Below are 24,486 nucleotides of genomic sequence, written 5' to 3'. Positions count from 1 at the left end.
ATTTGGGAGCTGCTGCGTGGAGGAGCCGGCAAAAAGAAAGGCAAGGGAAAGAAAGGCAAACACGGCACTGGCCCAGAGGCAGCAGTACTGAGCAGGCAGTGGATGCTCACGTCTGTGTCTTTCATACCTAAATTTTAAGCCTCGAAAACTCCTGAAATGACATGTATTATTAAGCAAGATGAATGCAGCCAAATTGGTTTTTTTTCTTCTAAAAAGAAGCAATGAGCCCAGCATCCTTTGGCTGTAGCTCTCCCAAACTGGGAGAAGCATCGACGTCGGTGCTACTACAACGTGTGAAAGAAGGGAGTGGGTCCCCTGGCCCAGCACTGCCCGTCCCCAGCCCCACAGCGACCGGGGTCGGGCAGCTCAGCGGAAGGGGGGGAACGGCAGGGCCGCAGCACTCATCCCTCTGCAAGAACGTGCTCCTCTTAAGACTGTTCCCATCCGGCATCTCCTTGTTGTAGACACTTGCACTGCAAAGGCGGAAAAAAGAAAAAGCAGCTAGTTTTTCATTCCATTCACTTAACAATGATGTGGTCACCTCCCTGCAAGGACCAGGCAGGATTTAGTGAACATCCAGGATTCCTGCTTGAGAAACTCTGGAGATGGCAAATAAAACTATCAAGAGTCCTATTTATAGGCATGAAAAAATAATTAATTTGTCCCCTTTTAATTGAAAATGTAAAAAGGACTTCAGCTTTAAATAAGACATTTTGTACAAAGCTTGAGCACAAAAAAGTGAACACCAACGTGTCATGTAAACACCACAAATGTTACTCATTTGTTCAGTAATGCACAGAACAGCGTGCAAGTTCCCTTTCCAGTGGGTTAGGTTTCTCTAGCCGTTCCCCTCCCTCCCCTCAGACCTTACTGGAATACAGGAAACCCAGAAGCTTTGGAACATTTACAAAGCTACAGTAGTCAGGATACATTGTGACTAAAGGATTATTTTTTTTTCTTTAAGGATTGGTCATTTAAATATACAGAAGTACAATAATCTCACAGGCAAATGAATGGCAGCTTGGATTAGAAAAAGCACCAAAATATTTAATATACATCTGGCACAAATTCCACAAGAAGTCAGTAATGGACAAACCAATGCTTTGCTTATAAGAAAAGAAAAACCTCAGACTGCACTTAATGCTCTTCTTCCAAAAGGGACACGACAAAAACATTGCACTCAGGATTGCTATCAAGTAAAGACAACCTTCTCATCACAACCTATTTGCATTGTGCCTTAGATTGCACATTCTGTAAGATGCTGTTTCCATTCTGTTCCAGACAACGGTGAGCAAAATTTGATATAAGAAAAGTAACTGTAAAATTACAAACCAAATGGGACACAGTGGATGCATCATCTTGAACTACTCCCACTTTGCCTCTGGATCATCATTTCAAATTTGGCCACATCCTTTTAAAAAACAGATCCCACATGAAACAGAATTTACTCCAGCCATTTTCAAGCATTACATTTACACAGCACTTCTGATACTGCTGTCTAAAAGAGGAAGCACGGGTCTGCCCCACGACACGCAATACATTCATCGTTTCCCAGGGCGAGAACATTGGACCATCCACAGTTATCTCCTGGGTAAGTCTGAAAAGGCAAAAACCACTCCCCACACAAAGACCGGCAGGTGTGACCCTATCTACCCTTGCTGGTTCACTGAGGAGCTGAGAGACTGACCAGCCAGTTGTATTCACATGTGATTCCATGAAAGTTGCACGGAGGCGCGCTCTCGTCATTTCCTTAGTTAGAATTAGTTACTTCTCTGGGAGCAAACACTATCAAAATGCATTCCTTCTGTAAAGGGTGACTTGAGGCTAAACTGGGGCCAAGATCCACAAGCAAGTCCTCCAAGAAATACAGCTGCGTCAACCAGCTCTCCCGGGCTGACCCTTCTCCTCCACGCAGCCTCTCAAGGCCTTCCAGTCCCTTCACGCCCCCAAGACCAGCCAGCGCAGACCCCAGCAGCGCCGGGTTGGGACCTGACCCCGCTAGTTGCACCCGCATCTCTCGGAACTCGAGTTACTCAACCACCAACAGCACCAGCCCATCGCCTTGTTTAAAGACTGTTTTAAACTTATAGACAAGAAAGCGAGCATATTTTTAAGATAACTGTTTAGCGTGACTTAAAAAGTCACAACTTCAAAATATTAAGCACTATTCTGTTACGTCCTCTAATACGTAATACATATGGGAGTATAAAACCAGCAGCCAGCCTTCAGCTCCGCTGATCCCTGTGCGGGTTTGTCACCTCTGGTCACACCATCTCCCCTCTCACGGGCCCAGAGAAGAGCAGGAGTCAGCAGCTGTAACTGCATAAAATGGCAACATTCAAGTAAATGCATTGATTCAACAATAGGCAAACTTTAGTCCAAATATAATTTACAGGGGGAAAAAAACCAAAACCAAACAACCCCAAAACATTTTACAGCAAGAACATCAGGGATGGATGGGGTTTTTTCTGTGTGTGTGTGAAATGACATGTTATCCAGAAAGGGCTTATCCAAAGAGTGCAAGTACGCAAAGATAGAAGCTTTTTTAAAATTAAAAAAAGTGTTGTATAACCTCCAGAACCTGTTGGATTTTAAGATCTAATTACAGATCTTGACTGAGGATTGCAATAGTAGCGAGGAACCGCTGTAATTTCAGTGATTTAAGGCAAGCTGTTAGCAGGACTAGTACATTGACGCTCCTTTTACTAATCGTCTCTCAGGCCCCTGCGCTCCCTTGAAATACGTGCCCGAACAGACAGTGCAAGAGGTTGCACTCCGAAAGCGGCCCTCAAACTGGAAGAAGACTTTTGCTGCAGCATCTGTTCGGGACTTGCCATGACGGTAATTGTGTTGTAGTTTTCTTTGTGGGAGGAAAGCAAGGGATACGGATGTGTCGCATGAAAAAGAGACACCACCTACACGCATCAATGAGCGCAGACGCCACTCCGGCATCTCCAAAACACTCCAGAACTCTCCAGTTTTGCTCAAGCGTAAGGGTTTTATCCTGAGCAAGATTCTGACCTCAGGGAGGAAAAGGACGGGTACAGCTGTTACACTTCTGCAGCTCCCATCTTCGCTGGTTGTTACAGGTCCAGCCCGATGGAACGGAACACAGTATTTTTCCTCAAAAGAAAAACACACTCATGGCACTGCATCAGGTGGGTTCCTAAAGTTTTTCAAGGGCAAATGAAAAGGCTGGTGGCTCCCTCCTGGGGAGCAGCTGCTCCATCTTCAATTTGTCAATATTGTCAGTGCAGGGAGCTGGACCGGGGAAGAGGACGTGTGATGATAAAAGGCCCTGAGCCACACGGGATGCAGCTCCAGTCGGACACTCCATTGCACTCCAAAACTAGCACCCAGGAGGACCGACACTCTGTTTGCAGCTTGACTTGGCTCCCTTTCACAGGGTCGACTGCATGCAGATTAAAAGCGGTATACCAAAAAGTACGGCAAATAGATAATACTTAACTTGGGTCAATTAAAAAAAAAAAAAAAAGATTACTCATCCAGGTTTAAAATCCTGGGAGCAAAGGATGGTAACCTTAAACTATTCAAGTCTAAGAACAAGAGGTAGAGACACCTATGTACTTCATGGTGAAGGAGTTACAGCCTTCTTTCCAACAAGCGCATGTATTTCACTTCAATTGACAACAGAAAACCAAAGATTCAATCTTCAATAGCCCAGAGAGAAAGTTTTAACACTGGCGGTTTTGTTTGCACATAACAAAATTTAAGCAAACGCTTAGCTTTCAATACTTATTTGAAAAAAGTATTCATGTTAATGAAACACTACCCCGAAGAACTTTAAGATTCAGGTTAAGCATCTTCCTTTTTAATACGAGAGGCTAAATTCACACGCACACATTCTGAGCAGAGTGAGCTCAACGGAAGAACTGGGTGCCCAGTTTAACGAGGATCTTCTAAAAAAGGATCACACTGCAGAACACAAGGCTGCGAGACCCAGAAACTCACAATGACTATTATTTTCCGATGAATGGGAATGATGTAACCTCAGCCAACAGATTACACCACAACTGAGGTGGCTATTAACTACGTGGTGTTTCTTTGCTGGGGTTTTTTTTTTTGGAAACAAGGCTTAGAACCGTAAGGAAGATACTTATGTTGTCAGTGTCGTGAAAATACTAAGGTCACTGGTCAGTGCATAGCCATGTCTGGGAACCACGGGTGACAGGCTAGTAGAACCCTGGGATCCCCGGGTTATTCGGGTTCTGAGGGACATGCGAGGAGTGAAACAGAAGTCACACAGGCAAAGCTGCCCCCGCCCCCAGCACTCTGACCCCCGCACCCGACAGCCACCCTGCCCTCAGGAAGAGGGGCTCCATCTATCCGCAGCCGAGCCCGAGTCACTCCCTGGTCAGCAGAGCAGGGGGAACTCCTGTCACGCTCTTAAACGTGCTCACCCGAAAAGCTCTAGTGGTTGGGAGGCTGATTCATGGGCAGATCTGCCCCGCCAGCCCGGGGACGCCAGCGCTCCTCCCGGGGCGGACCCAGCTGCCCCCGGCTGCAGCTATCCGATTTGATGGCACCTGCCACACCATCATTTATTTTTGCCATGGTTCTTTCACTATGATTGCACAACATTAAAAAAAAAAAACAAAAGCTATAATTCTCCATATAGAATAGCACCAGCAGCAAGTAAACTCACAATCCAGCATTCAATTTCAACTAATTTCCTCGGTCATGTTTTATGGCCAGCCACAGGCGGAATCTTTCAAGTCCTTACTTGAATCAATAAATAGTCTTTGACCTTAGAAACGCACCCACACAAGTGAAAATTAGCACAACTGAACCTCCAGTTATCTGGGAGCCAAATTTTAAAGGTGTTGCAAACTATAATATGGTGCAGGTGGGTCAATGTTTTATTACTCAGGACTAAAGTTTACAGGAGTTGTATTTCTTTGCATATAAGGGAAGGCAATAAAATGCCAGAGTGTGGATGTCAGACCAGTTTTCCAGTATATTACTAAAACTATCTATATAGTTACCTATTATTTATCCCAAGTTGCAGCATATTCACTACATGCATCAAGTTTTCTACTGCATACTCTAATTTAAAAAAAAAAATTAAATAGTTGCAATGGTTTCAAGGATTCCATCAGCATCACTATTCACTACAGTCCTGTGCCCTACACAATAAAGATTTAAATTATATAAAAATGAAGAGTGAATGTATTTGGCCTGTTCCACAGATATTCACAGTTTAACCATTAAACAAGCATATTTTCAGAGGCTCCAATATTGTCAAAAACTTCTCAAAAACATGTACAAAACCCCAGTCCCACACAGGTACACCGGCATTACAGAGCATGGGCTATTATCGTTTAGGATCATCAAATCCCCAGGGAATGCAAGGGCAGGTCTGAGCCCTCTCTCACTTCCAGCACCGCCAAAGAGTCACGCCTTCAGCTCCTGGTTCAGGAGTTTATAAAACTGATACAGGTCTGGCATGCATTCTGTAAATGGTAATTAAAAAAATGAAGTTAGGCTAAAAACAAATGGCTCTTTGCTAGACAGATCATTTGGCTATTTTTGCAAGTATTCTACCCAACGAGTGGAGTTGCTCCTGCTGGGCAGAAAGCAGCAGAACAAGAACAAGGTTTTCCTCTCGTACTGAAAGCTTGTGACTTGAGCCACTGAGAATCGTATGTCCTTTCCCCAACAGGAAACAAGATTGTTCCCTTCCTATATATTCACCATCACCATCTTCAAAAAAAAAGCTGTATTACATTTGATGCGCTAAAACAGGCTAAGCCTTGATGTGCTACAAATGGCTTTCCTTACTGCAAATCCACATTCAGACCACAAGAAAAACACCCACCTTGAAGAGCTCTATCCCTCACCCTTTGGAGCTGCTGCAGTTCAGCGTACAAACCAGCTGCAGCCACCGCCGCAACTGGGTGTGCATGTGCGTGCACTGGCTATCCATTTGAATAGTTAGTTCTCACACTCTGGACATTTTAAATTCCCTTTAGGAAAAAAAAAAAATACTGAAGTGATGAACAAAGCATTTAACGGCTGAATGAATGAGTAGTCTCAAACTTATAAATACAGTCTTCATTTACTACCAAATCAGTTTCCATTTGGAACTGTTGCTAACAAAGCAGCCTCTGTTGGGGAATATTTTTTTTTCTTTTTTAAAAATAACAGCACCAGCGAAAGCCTCACCATAAATTCAATCATACCAGCACAAGTGCTTTGGCCTGCTCTGCTCACCAAATCAGAATAACATTTTGCCGCTGAACAGTACTCATGCCACGGGAGCTTGGAAGGTTATACTAGCAAGGACAAAGCTTTGGGGATATTTCCCTATAATCCAGCAAGTTCAGGGCTCTGCTCCTGCAAAGCGCCAGACTCAGCTGCATCTGGAACAACCACATTTGTTCTCCACAGCTCAACACGTCTCCCAGCAAGAGCTTGCAGAAGCAGCATGGACCAAACTCTCCTTTTATTAAATGAAAGAGATGCTATCTGTGGCTTGTGGGTTTGTTTTTAAACAGTTTTCAATACCCACATTTTGTTAGTGATTTATCGTCTCAGACCCAAGCTATTGCATAGGCTGCGCACCAGCAAAGCCAGTGCCAGAATTCAGGCAGCTCCTCCTCCTCCTCCTCCTCTCCCTGCCAACACCCCTGGGGCACAGCAGACGTGCAAAGCAGGTGCCATCCTGGATCCAGCGAGAAGCTCGCCACTTAAAATCTGTTTCCCTTTAGCTTTAAAACCCTTAGATCACAAAAACCATTAGATGCTGCGGATGACTGCCTAGGTTGCGTTTTTTTGTTTCGGTTTGTTTTTTAATTGAAGCCGTTTTATGATCCCGAAACGCAGCTCTGAAAAGAAAAGGTGTGTAATGGAAGTGTATCAAATTCATTAAGCCAGTATTTAGCTCTATAGAAAGCCTTGGCAATCATCCCTTTTACCAAAAGGTGTAAAAAAGTTGACATACTAAAATTAAAAAAGGTAGCATCAATAACCAAAAAAAGTTTCAACCAGTGTTAATAAAACTCCCTTTAAGTCACAACAGTTTCAACAGGCAAATAGTCCCAATACAGGCATTGTAAAATAATAAATTGACTCCTATCCAAATATTATCAAATCAGTCTAAAAACGACTCATCTACACTGTTGTCATTAAGAACACATTAAGAATTCACTTTGTCATCAGATGCCGATATTGTTGCTCCAGAAAGTGTGGAGTATTAACTGCGATTTAGCAATTAAACATAGGTTTTAAAAAATTGGTTCGTCAATATTAATGCAAAAGATAATTCCTTACATAGAAGTACTGTGCTTGCCAGACAAGTAAGATAATACTTTAGGTATAAATCAAACAAATTAAAGCAGAATTATACCACAGTTTTCCTTGAAGACTTAGGGTTTGTGTGTTGCTTCTGTCAATGTTTAGCAAACTTAAGAAGCAGAACCTTTGGTTCTTTTAGTCAAGTAAAAATATTCTCAAGAAACCACAAAAATACAACTTCCAGAGAAAATGGAAGTCCATCAAGAAGTCCACTTTCAATAAAACTGAGGTAGTACTGCTCTTTTATTACATGATGTGTAAGAGATTTAGATACAAATCGTCATCTACCACTCAGTTGACTGACAGGTACAGTAATTTTATAAAACAATCCCAACATTTAGTTTGAAACTCCAAAAAAAGGAATGACCTGGACTCATTCACTAAGAGTTAGCTTTAAAATGGGAATTAGCCATATTACAAAAAAAGCTGTTGCTTACGTTGGTTTTTAGGGCCTTATTACCAGGGGGGATTAATGCATTTATAGTTAACAGTTAACACTGCTGTTCATCTTGGTATAAAACCTTAAAATTATTACAGCCTAAAATTCCAACAATGTAAACAGCACTACACACAGTACAGACCCGCCCTGACAGATGTAGTATGAAAAACTTAATCTGGCACTGTATAATTTAGCAATGTTAATTTAACCTAACTAAAAAGATCTACATTGTGCAAGAAATCTCAGACTTACTTATACTAATCTGAAGTCTTAAAAAAAACCCCCCAAAACGCTTAACTTGTAGCCAGGGTCAAATATTTCAGGGCAAGAGTAAAAGGAATAACCAAAATGAAGAAAGTGCCTAAAACATGATACAGCATTTTAGAGCCCTTTCAAAGACAAGGCAGAAAAAGGTGTAAAGTAGAAAAGTCTGGAGCCTCGGTAATTTCCAGAAACATCCAGAGTTTACATTTCATGAAGGGCAACAGGTTCCTTCCGTCACTACTGCTTCGATGCCGCTAAGTCTGTTCCTCCGCACACAGGCCCTCTGTGTCCGAAGACGTAATACATTTGGTTTCCTCTTCCTTTTTCCTTCGCTCCATTTCCCACTCCACAAAGGTATCGAAGAGACTCGGCCAGGCCTCGTCCTCGCTGTAGTTGCTAAGGTCCGGTCCAATCACCTGAGTAAAATTTAGAAACATGTTCCACGTGTCCCGGGAGATTCCCTTGATTCCTGAGGGGTTCTCGATTAGGAAGTGTAACCACTGGTCCAAAATGGGGGGCTTGTTTTGAGTGAAGACTAATTTCCAAAGGGCAATGGCTATTTCCCGATGTAGCGACCTCTGTCCTTCTTCAGAGTCCAGGCCGAACTGGAAGGTGAAACGATAGAGATCCTTGAATTTATCTTCCTGCTTGGCTTCATTTAAGAGGCTGGGGAACCTTGCACAAATGCCGTCAATGCTGTCCGCATTTATTGCTTTGCAGCCTTCAAAAAACTCCTTCCTATTAAGCAAGAAAGAGAAATTAGTGCGAGCACTTCCCACCGACCTCACGTGCTGAACACGTCCCGTCTCTGTTCAGCTATGCCAAATCAGGAGAGGGTTATCTGGACAAGACAAGGTGTGCTCTCCGCCCGGGTGGCACAAAGATCTTGGCAGCGGGACCTACTGGAAGGGGAGACGTTTCCAAGAAATTTCTCATGGCTTGGGGAACCACAGACACCACTCAGATCTGCTGGGACACTGTTAGCATTCAAAAGAGATTTTGCTGTCTGGCTTTCCGACAACTCGGTAATACCACATCCAGTGCCTTTCACATTAAGAAGTGAATAAAATTTACCGCAGAAGAAATGCCAAATGTCTGAAAACACGACATTTATGCACTGAAGTGCCATATTTAACCAGCTTGATTCAATACTGCACATGTCTAAATGCCCATGCTCTGGGTGAGCTGTTCTCAAGGGACAGAGCAGTTCACTGGTGGCTTTCCTGCGGTTTTTGGTTGCTCTTCCAGCCTGCAAAATAAAAAGGGTGCCAATGGCAACGGTCAGAGAAGGCACCTGCCGAGAGAGCGGAAGAGAGCACGGCATCACACAACACAGGCTACAACGCAATGTATAAACACTGCTCGAAGCACCAGTCCTATACTAATTAGCCGACTAATAATCTGGCCAAGCGGGTAGATGGTTAGCTCTGATTTCTCTAATGCTCACGAGCAAGTGTTATAACCAGCCAGAATTAACCAGAGCCAGCAGACTCCGACACAGGATGGGCTGGCGAGGAGACAGGAGACGGGGCAGCGCTCACAACAGAAGACCACATTGCTTTCCTTCATGGAAGAAGCCGATCAGCTCTCATATCATGGAGTGTGCTGTTAAACAAAAGCAACCTCTCACTGCTAGATTTGCCGTCTTTCCAAGAAAATCAAAAACAATGGTAATAAAACTCATGTGGTTGTGCAGAATCACAGACACTACTTGCAATTCCTTTGCCACGCTAGCAAATACCTGTGCTGTCAGTTTCTAGTAAATCCACATTTGCATTCCGGAATAACTCATCCATTTGACACACACCCACATCCACAAAGACTCTCAAGATGCTGGAAAAGCTCTGTGCTCAGTGCACAGCAGAGCCTTGGTTCAAGGCTCAGAACACTAAAGTAATTTTGAAAGTTATTAGCTGAGTAAAAATAGGTAGCATTCCTCAAACCAATTGAGATAGACCAAAAAAATAAAGAAAATTAATTCTCTCTCAGCCAGTCCATGTCGAAGTCTTTCCTTGCCCTTACCTGGAACATTGATAATCAAGCTGGGGGGGGCTGTTGTAATTTTGGGTTGATTTCTTTTTTTCTGGTAAGTTTTAGCTGTTCTGGCGTTTCCTGTAGCCTCACATGTGCTCTAAAAGCCTGCTGAGTGACCCCCTTGTCCAGAAGGACAGAGAGCACTTTAAATACCAATCCCTTGTCAGCCAGTATGAAAGAGCTGACAGTGTCAAAAACCTTGCATTTCTTTCCCTCTCCATGCTTTAATAGGATTACTCTTGGAAAAAGACATTAAGTGTAACACTGTTTGGGCAGGGGCAACTCTTAGGAAGCAGTCTGCCATCCTTTCACAGAACGGTAACAGCGCTGGTAGCAATTACTAAGGAATCTCACATTACTTTAAAGCGAAGATTAAATTCAGCATCCGATCTCATCACCAAGATGGATACACTAAAACTGCTTTTGGTAAATCAAGAATAAATGAATGTCTACAGAATGTCACTGCACTGTTCATCATTAGCAGCAGTATGTCCAAAACCACATTTTCAGTTCCGAAACCCACTGTGAGGGGAAGGGGAAAAGAGGACAATGCAAAGCTTACCTTCTGCAGCGGTAGGAATTAATGTGATCAAAATGCAAGTGTTAGAAGAAATAAGTGAAGCTAATGAGGCTGTCTCTCCAACATAAAGATGACAGAATAAACTTTAACATATGAAAATGATTACAAGTTCTACAAGAACTAACCTTGTAAATTTGCACATGGTAGCAGCCTGGAATTTCCAAGCCAAAACTAGCACTTTAAATTCAGTGGGATCAACACAGAGGTCATTGCAAAATCGTTCCATTCCTTCTTCCAGTATGGCATCTTCCCGTTCATCCTTATACCTCCTAAATAACTCCCCGATCCTTTGGAGCGAAGATTCTTCTGCGCTGGAAACAGTGTCTTTCTTTGTATCTCCAGAAAACGTTGGAGGCTGACTAGACTCCACAGCAGCATCCGTTTTCTTTGTCCCATTCACAAGAATATCTCCTGAAGACTTCCCGCAAGCTGAGCCATGGTCGTCTTTGTGGACTGCACTTCTCTTACTATGCGACTTGCTGCTGGATTCCCTTTCCCCATTTTTGCTGCCGAGGGTAGAAGAAGGATTCTTGCACTTCGTGACACACTGGCCCATGATGTTGCAAGCCCAGCTTCTAGAGCAGTCCCCTTGCCGTCGGACAGCCTCGCAGCTGCTCTTCAACACATCTCACCATGCCATTAGCGGCAGTCAGCTAACCTGAAAAACAGTTTCAGAGTCAAATTGCTGTTTCTCCACAAAGAATATTGTAAATATTACATGTGGAATAACAGTTGCCAGTAAGAGACCAACTTCAGGATATTTAAGTTTTGCGGACTGAAAAGGAGTAGTGTAGAGAAGGTTGGCATGTGCCATAAATTTCAGGCAATTTCAGGCTGTTTTACCTAGAAATCAATGCAGCTCACTCAGTGGCTGCAGTATAGTAACGGGTCCTAATAAAGGAAATTCCTAAAATTCTTACTGTAACACAGGTTACAAAGAGGTTGATTCATGTACAGGCTTCATCAAGACAGACTACTCTAACCCAGAAATATTTTAAAGGAAATGGTTTTTAAAAGTATACCCACATTTTATATATAGAATATAAAACACTGAAACAAAACCGGGGGTGGGGGGGGCGGGACACACACGACACACTGATGGGAGAACCTGGCAGAGACTTAAGCAGTAGATTTAGGCTGTACCTTCAGCAAATGGGCAAAAGGGGTTCGGGGGGGGGGGGCGGGCAAGAGAATTGTGGGTTTGGTTTTTTTTGGTTTGTTTTTGGTTTTTTTGTTTTTGTTTTTTTTTTAAACAGAGTTCGGAATCTAGATTTTTTGTCCTTAAAACATACAGAGAGCGTGTCTGCAGAAAGGAGGCAACACTCACTTCTCATGCAAGACGGTGTTTAGGAATTATTGTTTCAAGCAGGCACCTCCCTGCAGGTAACAAGACAGACAGGGGGAGGGGGCCTTTTTAATGAAACTTTTTCAGACACACATGCAGATAAGTAATAGTAATTCCAGTTCAGTTTGTTTTTTTTTTTTTTAAATCAAAATTAAAAATGCCAAAATGATTTCATCATACTCTGTTTTCACAAATCACAATGTTAAAGCCTTGCATATTGGGAAAAGATATTTTACCCACAGAAAAGGGTTCTTAAATTGTCCCTATTAAAACCAAAGTAACACTCTGACACTATCCTATCAGCATGCAGCCACGCCACGGACAGTCCTTTTCTCAGAAACCTCAACTCTAAGAAAGCAACTGCTTATCGTATTCCTCGTTTACCCACTTATTTGCATTTCATCCCCACTGACAGTTAGGCAAAAGCCTCAAACATAAAAACTGGGTTTGCCCTGTCTCTGTTTACTGCTTCCAGGTTACAGAATTAGAACAAGAAAGAAAAAGAGATAAAAATTAAAGATTAAGAAATAAAACGGATGTCACGTCAGTTTTTCTGTGTTTTTTCTTGGGTAAAGCTCTTCTGAGACCAAATCCCTGGTTTAAACTGTAAACCAACTTGGAACAGAAACATCAAGTGCAGATGAATTCTCCAGAAATTAGGATTACAAACACAAATCTTCTCTCAGACATTATACCCATTTTGGCAAAACAGCACGTATGCAGTTTCATGAGCAAAAAAAAAAAAAATTATCTTTTTGCCAGTAAAACTGCAAGAGCCAGGATGCTGGTTTCAACTACCTGGCTCCCCTTCCCCTCCTCAATTCCTTTTCTTAAACCCATAACCCACAAACAAAACTAACAAAACCCTATTTTTAAGCGGCAAAAGGAACAAGCATCCAGTACATCCTTTCGCCAAACTGCTTTAAAGATGAACTTTGTATGGGCAAGTAAAGTTCAATTAATGTTTTCAAGAATAATTTCGTATTCATTTGTATTTTAAAGAATTAATTAAAATATGCATTTCCACATAAACAACCCGAAAGACAGTGTCACTGGTCCTTAGTACTCCACAGCTCTTTGAATTGCAGATGACAGCCTGGCGCTGGTTCCTGTGCGGCCATGAGTCTGGGCAATATCATCTTCTCTAGTGTACACTACTCATTTTTTCATTACACCAAAACAAACAGGATATTATTAGGCAGCGTAAATTACTGCTTAGTGATTAACTCCCAGATATCAGCCTTCCTTCACCCCCTCCCCCGCCCTTTAAATTCATCAGAATTCATATGCTCAATCTACACTAATTCTTGTTCTCCCATCAGTTCCTCAAAGGCAGCTACTACTACTTTGGCTACATTTTTCTTTAGAAAAAAGCATGCAAATAAAGGAACAGAATAAAAAAATCCTGAGTAAAAACTAGTATTCGAGTTCAAAGTAGAGTTTAGCTAGTTTATAAAACTTTCTGCTCAAACACATAACAGCAATTACTAGCTGTTGGGGATTCAGAACAGCTTGTTCCTATGGACAGGTTAAAGAATAGCTGCCCATTAGTGAATGGTATTTTCCCCTAAAGCAGCTGGTAGCAGTGAAATCACACACAGCATAATGCACAGAGATGAATCCATTTCACTTTAGGAATCCCAATTTAAAGTTAAAAAAAGAAAAAGTTTGCAAGACTAACTTACATACTCTGTCCATAAATCTTCCTAACTCAAGTGATTCATGCTGTCACACTTCCTAAGCAACAGCTTGTATTAATGATGATAATCTAATATTCAAGTCTACAAAGCGACATCACCAGTATGATGAAACAGACTGGGTTTATTGTCATTTGCTGTCATGGTCAGACAGCACTACAATACAGAGGGAAGGTCAGCCAGCATTATTAAACACCTGTATGTGAGGAAGTACCCTGACAGCTGTTTCCAAAAACCACTGGAGAGCACAGGAACATTAACACAGAGTGCAAGTTAACCCCGTCCCCCGCAGCACGCCCCTCTAACAAACCTGTTTTCTGTTCTCCAGCTCCTTGCCCTCCAAGGAGCTGACGGCTGCTCTCGACCAGCCACTGCCAGGGCTCTTCTAGCACTGCTCTTCCCTGCCACAACTGAGTTCCTCCTCCCTCCTGAGAAGCTTTTCAGAGCACAATCCTACTCGTTATGAAGAAACACTAAAAGATACTGAAGTACAGTTGCTGCAATTCCTCACTTTTCTACTACATGAAACTTGATGCCACGTGCCAGATACTTTAAAGCATTCTACCCCAAAAATAGCAAAACCAGCTTGAAAAAAAAAGTCAGACTGCCTCCGCTGGCAGTTTGCGCATGTATCTGGTTTTGTAAGAGACAAATCTTTTGGCGCTCCATCAGTTACTCTGTTATAAAATGCCTTCACTGAGCTGGATTCACTTCACTTACTAGTCACCTCCGCTTCCTACATGACTCAGATTTCAAGGCATGAAAGGAACCAGAGCCTCGGAAGGAGATCGAAATAAGTGGGAGAACTCGGCCTTTTTGTTAAGGAAGGCTGGAAAGAGGATCCCGTTGCAGCATCAGGAGCTGCACTGAACTCAGTGTTCGAGGAGTATGAAAAAGCACTCTCAGGAAAGCGAACACTCATTTAACCGTCGAGCAAAGCAAATGTCACGTCTAGGTCATGCTGATTACAGTTCAATGAGCACAAGGACGTGCGGAGATACTTCTCCCAGCTGGATCAGGAACTACAAGTATGAAGTTCTCACGTACCCAAAGGTTACACCAGATTGGTGGCAAAGCACCAGTTCCCAAAAGGATCAGTTCCCAAGAGCAAGTTTACTGTAACAGGCTTGTACAACTTCATAGTGAGACACAAAAGGCAGTGCTGATCACTACTTTTGCCATTCTACTAAAAAAGATCAAAATTCAGGGCTAAGGTTAGAACGTACTCGGTGCTACAGGACATGGTACTCCCAAAGAAGTTTGATTACTCAGACACATATTGAGCAATAACCTACAGTAAATATGAATCACCGAGTTGCCCATGAGGCCGTCTTCCACATAACAGGAACTGCAAAGCAGAGATCGACAACGATGTCCTCTGCTCCTTTCTAGAAGGGAATAAGCAACTGGAAACACAGGAAGACTAGAGCCGGTGAATGCAGACAGTAAAAGGAAAGCCATCCACTAAAAACAAAGGGTGTGTAAAACCGTATTGCCCAATACATTAAATGGAAAACCTAGAGAAGACTGGAAAGACCTCACTAATGCTTGGTGGGACCTTTTGTTTTGGGTTTTTTTGTTGTTGTGGATGAAGGTTTTTTGGTTTTTTTAAGTACTGTAAGGAAATTAGTTTTTCTCCATTTTCAAGTGACCAGATCACACGTAACCCAAGATCTGAAAGAACCAAAACAAAGTGACTCAGTAATAGTTCTCTGTCACACAAGCACACCTGGCACAATTGAAAACAGCAACACTGAAGTGGGGGAGAGCTGGCAGCAGGAGAGAAGATGCAAAGGAGATATTTAAGTAACCCTGTATTTTTCTTTAATGACCAACATTACTGTAGTAACAGAAATTATTGGATACATCCAGAGAATAACAAAACACAGACAAGCATTATGCTCTTTAATAAAGTGTTGCATCAGAAGGTATTTACAACAAGTTTCAAAATGCAGAAAGCATCAAGAGAGAAGAGGAAAAAAACCTCTGTACATTCAAGAACACCTCAAAGACAAATTTAGAAAATCTCATAACAAAAGGAGACACAGCTCAGCCAGCCATAAAATCCCTTCCCAAGTAGCAATTCACTAGCTAAGGCAAAGACAACATTGCTAGAGCTTAACTAAGCCTCAACCCAGCCTCAACTTCTGGCAAATACTTGAGCATAGTCTGTAAGAACTTTACAGAATTGCACTATGCATTATCTACCTTTTAGTGGACAGGGATACATGACTTCTAAAATAGCTGAGAGTAGGGAACAGTATCATGGGTGCCCCGTCTTTCGCCAGCTCTGAACAGATACGCACCGCTTTCCATTGGGGAGGCACGAGAGGATCATTGCAACTGCTGAACCCGAAGCAATCGCTGCTCTAACGGTTGATGCTAGGCAAGTGATCTTGTAAGCAAACATCTGATACTTACATAGTTTCAGCTACACAGGGAATCATTCCACTAGCTTTCACAGCCTCTTTCAGGCTCCCTGGGTTCCACATGGAATGCTGTAAGACAAAAGACCACACAAATCTTTACTATTAGAAGAGGCTATGAAAAACATAAAATGCACCAAATCGCTCAGAAGCGGATATGCATTTATTAAAACCCTTCACAGCCAAAATCCACTTATTGAAAGAGTCATTTTATAAAACTACTTCAGATTTTACTTATTAAGTAGCATTAACACCACTAACTCTGCATTGTCATATAAAGCATAGATCAGGTACTGAATACAACAGACAAGTTCAAATGTTTGTTAGGAGTAAACACACCCTTCCGGATACTTTTACGGCTTTCGGCACGGGAGAGTTAATTCCTCATTTCATGCACTCAAAGCAAAACAGAGGACATGCTCGCATTGTCAATGCATGTTAGCTAAGCGGCTGTTTCATCTGTGAATGCCAGACAGCTGCTACCTAGCAAAGCATAATTTGGGTCTAGAAAGTAATTCTCTTTTTTCACTCTCTAGCACATTCTTTTCCATGTTTGTTTTCCCATGTTCAGTTGAGCTGGCTCAACTTCACCTCTCTTAAATTCCCAGCTCTGCTATATAACTAGAAAGCTCTGAAGAGAAGATGACAAAGGTCTGTCTGGTTTGTGTAGCAAGAGCTACAACCACAGCACCTAGTCAACACCTCTGTTTGTACCTGATCTAGAAAACAAACAAGCAAACAAACAAGAAAGCTCTGGCACAGCTCCTCTGCTCTACCATGCTAACAGAAACACTAAAACGTCTTGTTTTTATGGTTGTTAGTACACTTACTTTTTATATGAGACCTACTTCTTAGGAAACAAGTGGCAACATTAGCTTGTTCAGTGCTTTCTTCAGCATAAAGTAGGGAATAGATGTAGAAAGACAACCGTGAAACAAGTTCTTATCACACATGCCGGTTTCCGCATGTTAAGTTTTCCCCAAACTTTAGTCCTGTATGCAGATTAGCACAAGTTTGACCAACAAATAAAACCTAGTTCAGATAAAAGCTTTTTAAAAACCTTTCAAAAGCCCAGGGAAACAGGCATCCAAAATGCTTCAAAACCCCTAGAAACCATGGTGTGGTGCTTTTGCCTGCAATACACACATGGAGCAAAACCATATCTTTGCTCAACCATTTTTAGGCATTTACTTTTGAGATGGATACTCCAAAAAGCCTGCTTCATTCTGTATTTACATCCTCCGCTTCCAAAGCTCATCTTCCCCACAAACACCAACCCTTTTGCCTCCTCGACAGTCCCATGGCTCTTTTAGCGCACGCTCCTGCACAGCCACCAGCCAGCTTAACGCGTACGGGAACAGGGCAGTTCCTGCCTCTCTTGCCATGGAAGTACTAGCTTGGATTTCTTTCTATTTGACGGTAGCATCCCATGAATTTCAAGAATTTAAGCAAATGTAACATCTGGCGCTTCTATGTTAATTTCTTTTGGCGCTCTGCAACTAAATAATTCCTTTTATAAATCATTGTGAGAGGAAAGAAGAGACTGGAGGGACAGGGCACTGTGCAGCCCCATTCCCCCAGGGGTCTGATTAAATAGAGGAGAGGCAACATCTTACACTTCACATTTTGAAAACCATCGTCATGGCAACTTTATGCAACAAACTACTTTTCAAACAGATTTGTATTTCTTTGGAAGAAACCTAAGACCCACCAAATCTATATTTCCAGTGGACTACTGAGCATATGGGAAGCAAACACTTATTTCAAGCTCAAAAGAAGTTGAATCTGACAGAGTTCAGCCCTACCCAGCAATAGCCAAACTTTTTCTGCTTGTTTGAAGTAGTTTCTACATTGGCTGACATGTACGCACACACTGCCTGGAGCCAGGAGACAGAAATTTTAACATTTATTAGAACGGCCAGCTACAATTCTTCTCCCATTCTTACTACTTTTATTCTACCCAGTTGCCCATTTCACCTTTTTTTAATTTCTAACGTAGTAGCAAGTCTAAACTTCTGTGACAACAGAATTATGGGATGTGGAATAAAAAATTAGTATGAGCTAGCAGTTAAAAACCCAAGCTCTTCAAGCATGTATTTAAAGGCTATCATAGCACAGCAATGCGTTGTGGCCAACTTCATCCTAAACCACGATGACTGTGATGGGGGTGGAAAGCAGCATCCACACTTTTGTGGCACAGGTTTTAATTCAGTCCTTGGGTCAGGATTGTAAGGTACAGCCATATGCTACCGTCACCAAGCATCCCCTCTTGCTGGTGTGGGAGGAGCGTCACGCAACAGAAAGCAGCCTGCGTGGTTTGTTAGCAATCCCACTGAGCAGTCCATTGGGAAAATAAGTAAATGGTATGCACCCTCAGGATTATGGAGACCTTTGTTTTGCTCACCTGCCTCTTTCTGCACCTGTGTCTGACTTCCCCCTGTGACTCAGGCTCTCCTGAGCACTGAAGCACGGAGGATCCCACTGCAGAACCTTGCAGCACCAAAGCTGCCACCGCCCTCCACGTTCCTCCTTGGCAGCTTCACCAGCGATAACACCTGACAGAGTTCTCACAAAAGGCAACTTTCTTTGCTTTTCTGTGGGGAATCAGTGAAGAATTAGTAATATAATTCCCATCTTCAGCAGGCAGAAATTGAGAGGATCAGCTCTCCATGTGGGAAATTTTACTGTGCAGTTCAGTTTTATACTACTGCACCAAAGCACTTGGTGCCCAAGTGTTAAAGCACAAACGAAGCTTCAGTCAGCAAAGCCACCACATTATGGAAACTGCTTATTTCAAGTCATAACCTGCAACGAAACTTTCTCAGCAAAAGCACTATGACTCCAGCACAATGGGCACATTATGGGCTTTCATTAGCCCAGAAGACACCTCACTGCATCCCTAACCAAGAGCTGTGCTAGCACCACTATGTCACACAGATCTGCTCTGCACCTCTACTACAGAAACACATTTATGCAAAGTTACTTAAGAGGAAGTCTAAAAGCAGGAAAGTCCTGCTGTAATTAGTTAAAATGAATTTTTAGTTTGTCAGGCTCCCTGCGGTTCAAGCACCTTTCAATGAACTAGAGCCAGGTTATGATTTTGGAGACAAACAGATGGGAACTTCGTCGATCTGTTCCACGTCAGGGTAACAAGCTATTTCTTACTAACCTCACTTTGAGCTTTGGAATCACAGTGGAGTATTTAGAAATCTGATCAAACTGGGTAAAGTTTGTCTCTACAGAACACACCTGTATCAGAGTAGAAGCTAGTTTTATGGGCACATGAAAAGGGAACGTGTAGAGTTTTGGCTGCCACTTGGCAGGAAGGTAAATGGCAGATGATGGGAAAACTAAGCAGTTACTACCCCGACAACACATATGTTGGAACCTGAATACTTTGTCTCAAAAAAGATGTGGACTTCTTTGAGAAGGACCATTCTGGAAAGGCTTAACTTGTTTGGAAGGGAAGAGAGGGGCAGGTATCTAAAAAAATAATCCAAGTAACAAGAGATTCAGAAACAGCTTCACCATGTCTACAGTCCGTAATGCTGGGCCAGCAATCAGTGCCAAGAACCAGAGCTATCACCAGAGCTCTTCCCAGAAGCTATCCCACAGTCGCCAAAAAGCAGGCAAAAGTCTTTTAAACAATTGCACCTTGGCATGTGCCGTCACTTCAAGTCCAGGGCTGGGACATCAAGGGGCATCTTTCCATCCAAGACTCTGGGCAGAAGAAACCTGCTTTCTGCACTCTTGAAGAGCACACCCTATTAAGACACAGGGCATGATAACACACTTCATGTTCAACCTGCAACAAGTAGTCTTTAAAAAAATGGAATAGGTGTTTCAGATCTGCAGTTCACTGTGTGCAGCTAACTATACAAGGTTAGCTTAAGAAATAAATAAATAAATAATGTGAAAAATGATAGGGAAGGAGAGAGTAAAGGCACCTTAGTACTTTTTCTCATGGAAGACATATTCCTTAAGCAGCTTTTTCAGACGACAGACATGCATCATCCTCGAATCCCTCCCTTTCTTTTACACTCTCTAACCACACAATACCTTACTTATGATTACTTCTCATTGTCTTTTCCACTTGGCCCCATTAAAAAGTTTTAAATCCTTTCCTATTATGCACTTTATCCTACTTTATTAGGTGGGTGGATTGATTTGTTTGGATTATTGTATTTTCACAGAGCAAACCCAAGTCCAGTTAGCTAAATAGCATATAATCTTAGAAGGGTGCCTTCAGGTGCTTCTGTAATGTAAATAAATTAATGAACTACTTCATGCAGCAGCAGTACTTGTTTTGAGAAATCTATTTAGGCTATGAGCAAGACAATGGGCAGAAGGGAAGTCAAGACAGCCAGACAACATGGCTGCTCAAGAACACACCATTAGTTTTCACTAAAGCTGAAACCAGAACCCTGACCAGATCCCCACCTTATACATACTTCGACATGAACAAACTCGTTCATTTCACTGCGTGTGATTCAAACCCTGGATGAGTTTGAAGCTACCACCTTGAAAAAACAAAGATTTGGTCACTGAGCAATTCATCTCCATCCATTTAAAAAACTATCAGTCTTCCCTCTCTCCCCTGAGATCCTTGTCAAAGGCCATACAACTCTCAAGGTCCAGCACTTACAAAAAAGCAAATCATCACCTAATGAGGGTTTGTGATTTTTTTTCCCTTTAATATGCAAAGAGTTGTAAAAGAATAATCCTTCAGTATTTTTCCAGGGTACACTGTAACTTTTGCACAGCGTGATAGACCTTTAGCACCTCAGTACGTATTATGAATAATTAAAGCAGCACATGCCAGGGGAAGAGCTAGTCTCTGCTCAGACACAACCAGTTCACATCTCCACAGTGAAACTGCAGATTATGGGACCAACAGAAACCAAGACCCCCAGATCTTTGACACAGATGCATCCTGCTGTAAGCACCTGAATGTAGCTGTGCCACAAATATTTACCTTACTCTCAGTCAGTTCCGTAAATTAATCTATGGAAAACTGCAACTATTCTGTAGCCAAACCAGAATAACTTTGAAAAACCACCTCGGTCTACAATCCGCTCTGCAATGGAAAAAAAACATTTACTTTTAAACTGAGATAAATGTGCACACATTCTTTTTTGCACTGAGTTCAGCTAGCAGACTTCACCCTGAAGTGTCCGAGGCAGCTGCATACTTAATGTTCAGCTGAATATAATTCAGGTAGATATCAAGTGATTTCTGTAATAAGATATGCTTTAAACTAATTGTAATAAGTGAATAACTTCATATTTCTTACTGCTCTCAACACTGAAGAAAACGACACTAATCACACAAAAGAAGAAAGCCCTCGCAGCAGCTCTGGTTAACAGTGTCCCCCACCTCCAGCATGTTTCAAAGCAGCTGTGAGAACCATGACCCATAGAGTCATCTAACAAGGCAGTGAAGGGACAAGTCTAAAGACAAGAGCCAGACCACCTCATAAGATCACTTCTGGCAGCAGATGCTCATAAGGAGTTTACAGAAGGCCTGCTGGCCATCGCAGTAAGTGTAACACAGTTTACAGGCTGCCAGCCAGAAGAATCACTCATTTCATGCAGTTGTGTAGGAACTTCATTACCAGCTGACCACGTAAATACTGGAATCATATTTAAGTTATGTACAAAGAATTGTTCTAAGTGAAAGGACTGACATCTGAAAGGGCTTTAAGAGCATGTGCTTGGATTTTTAAACTGACTGTAGTTTTTAAAGCAGAAAATGCACAAAGCCACGTACAGAGACCCTAGTTCTCTCTACTGATTCGAGTCCTGACTTCCCTATGACAGTGAATGACACTAACACTACATCATACGAAGGGTGCTGCAGTATTTAGATGTTAACTGCATCGACAGCTTCAAAGGCGCTCCTTCAAGTATACTTGAACTTAAGTCATCAGTTATAACAAAGACTCTCAGCTCTCCTTGAGAAATCCAGTGGCAGCTTCAACCAACACACACATTTTGTTAATAAGTTTTCATATATCCTTGATTTCACTTGATGTCCTGCATCTCCCAAGAGAAGTAAGGTATGTAGGTACCTATCCTGTGCCTCATGAGACATAATCACTAACTCCAAGCACAGGTAACTGTGCTTGAAGCTGGTATGTATCAGACCTTTAGCATTTCCAGACTGCCCATTTACATGCTGATCCAGAGTACTCGAGGCTTTCTGTACAGACTCATCTGTAAAGAAAATATTGAACAGTCAGCATATGACCAAAACCAACTTCTAGGACATTTGTGTTTGTGAGTCTATTACTAAACTACACACACCTCCCATAATCATAGGCATTAAGATTATTTTTCTCCCTCCATTTCAATTTTAAAACAAAAGGATAAGACTGACTGCATTAGATGTTTCAAAGCTGCAGAAGGAAAAGTTGCATTACACCAAAAATTTCAGAGTAAGAACTAAAAACTGTTACTTTCTGCTAGTATGTATATGCAAAAAAAAAAAAAGACTGGTATTTTTCAAGAGCACACAATCCTTTTGTTTTCTTTTTTTTTTTTTTAAAAAAAAACACACTTATGTTCACTAAATAGGAACAGCAAGACGACAAATAACTATGACTGTCTTTGGCAGTCTGACTTTCTGGGAATAAGAAACTGTGACAGGAGGTCAGTAACAGCATTCTCACATTTTACTAAGTAAGTTTTGTCTTTCACAAAACAGATGTCACAGACAGAAGAGCATTTATAACTATTCTTTCTGAGACACCAGAAGATTATACTAGCTCATTCTCTTTACCAAAATCCTGTCCCACCACCTATGCTTCCGTTGGTTTCTCTACAGTGTTCCTACTTCTATGAAAGAAATCCTTAATACTTACAACTTAACCATCACTCTTCTAGTAGCAAATTACTGCAATTAAATAACCTTTACCTAAAATCCAGACTTTCTACTTCCTTCAAGCTGCAGATCATTGGATTGGAGAGCTGTCCCCCATGACAAATGGATAAAATGGAGATATAATGAGTTAGTTCTCAGATTATCTTTCAAGCAAGCAGCTTTGAATCACTTTCTCTTCCCCTGTTTGCTCTATTCTGGTTAAAACTGAGATCAGAATGTAAAAACATCACCGAACTCTCACACCAAAGCCACATGTGATAGGGAGAGCCTCCTTATGTCACCTTTAAAGAGTACTGGCATTTGAGGGAAAGCAGAGCTCCCCTCCGGTTTGCCAGCCACCCCTGGGACTCTCAGACTTGCTCACCCACAGCCAGTTACCGACAGCTGAGCAGTTCCACAAAACCTTTTCATGAAAGGGTGAAGTCACCGTACGAGTGAACGATGGGAGCACGTCTGCAAGGCTTGGCTTGGGAAGGCTTCAACCCAGATCTGTAATTACCTGACTCAAACTAGAGTAAAAAGAAGGAGGGGTGGGTGGGTTGCGGGAAGGAGAGAGATAGCTGACTGTTTCAAAAGACACACTTGAGACAGTTTACTGCGTAGAAGATACCAAGCAAACTCGCAGTTTACTTGTGTCATATGTTTGCAGGGGGTAAATTGCAGGTGGCTCTTTACCAGAAGGCAACATTTGCCTTGAACATTTGCCATGAAATTACCATTGTTTCAAGTCAAGTTACTATGTCATTACTGCTGAATAACTTAGAGTCAAGCATACAATTAATCCATGTCACCAATGCAGATAATCTGCAAAACATTACAGCCATTTAATCTAGTATTTTTAAAAGGAGGAAGGGGGAAGAGACAAAGAAGTTATTAGACTTCCAGTAACCAGAAGACAAAGCCCATTAGTCAGAGGCAAATAAAGGAAAGGAAGCCAGCGAGATAAGATGCAGACCCCTAGGGAGAAGCAGCCAGAGAGAAGGAGCCCAGTCAGGGAATTCTGACGAAGGCTGTTAAGGGGGTTCCCTCTTACCTTCTTGTGACTACCAAGTCCCTCAAGTGTTTACAGATTGTTCTTTCAGTCCCCAAGAATTCCGGCTACCAGTCTTCAGCTCCTTCTTTATTTTTAAGAATGAGGATGAAAAAAGGGACTGTTTTTCTAACATCCTATGCCTTTATTTTTACAGTCTCTTCTTACTCAGAGCAGAGTTTTTCCTGTTACATTCACTACTACAGACCCATGTGCCTAATGGAACAATGACATTGTTTCTGCACTTTGCAAGTTCTTACAATCTGCCAAAACCCCATGATGATGGGTTTTATAGCACTCCAAGACTTTAAATTTAATTTATCAAGAATTCCTCAGCACCCATAAAGAAAACAGACTGCTATGGTGTGGGACAGTTCTGAGCAGTACTGAGGGACTCGCACTTCTACCGACTTGCAGCTGTGCATCTCTTCATATCCAAACCACCTTTACATCGTTTTCTGCCATGTAGAAA

At 42.1% G+C, this 24,486-nt stretch overlaps 1 protein-coding gene across 6 annotated transcripts in view; it reads right to left on the bottom strand.

Annotated features, from left to right (window-relative positions):
• Positions 1 to 633: 633 nt before the first annotated feature.
• The window catches only part of DCUN1D3 (defective in cullin neddylation 1 domain containing 3), a 26,662-nt gene continuing 2,809 nt past the window's right edge, over positions 634 to 24,486 (bottom strand). For 3 of the 6 annotated variants that reach the window (XM_054210987.1, XM_054210983.1, XM_054210986.1), the window contains exons 2-4: positions 16,098 to 16,174; positions 10,760 to 11,292; positions 634 to 8,758 (exon numbers count right to left, since the gene is read on the bottom strand). In XM_054210987.1, coding sequence (XP_054066962.1) covers positions 8,275 to 8,758; positions 10,760 to 11,190 — 915 coding nt within the window. In that variant the 5' untranslated portion in view covers positions 11,191 to 11,292; positions 16,098 to 16,174 and the 3' untranslated portion in view covers positions 634 to 8,274. Of the gene's footprint in view, positions 8,759 to 10,759; positions 11,293 to 11,961; positions 12,012 to 16,097; positions 16,175 to 18,506; positions 18,697 to 22,248; positions 22,318 to 24,486 lie in introns of those variants that run through there. The other 3 variants (XM_054210988.1, XM_054210984.1, XM_054210985.1) reach the window with 3 other exon arrangements.

Source organism: Rissa tridactyla, chromosome 8 (genome assembly GCF_028500815.1).
Source record: "Rissa tridactyla isolate bRisTri1 chromosome 8, bRisTri1.patW.cur.20221130, whole genome shotgun sequence".
In the NCBI taxonomy this organism is placed as follows: domain Eukaryota; kingdom Metazoa; phylum Chordata; class Aves; order Charadriiformes; family Laridae; genus Rissa; species Rissa tridactyla.
The sequence above is the reverse complement of the archived record's forward strand: the minus strand, read 5'-3'. Positions and strand labels throughout refer to the sequence as shown.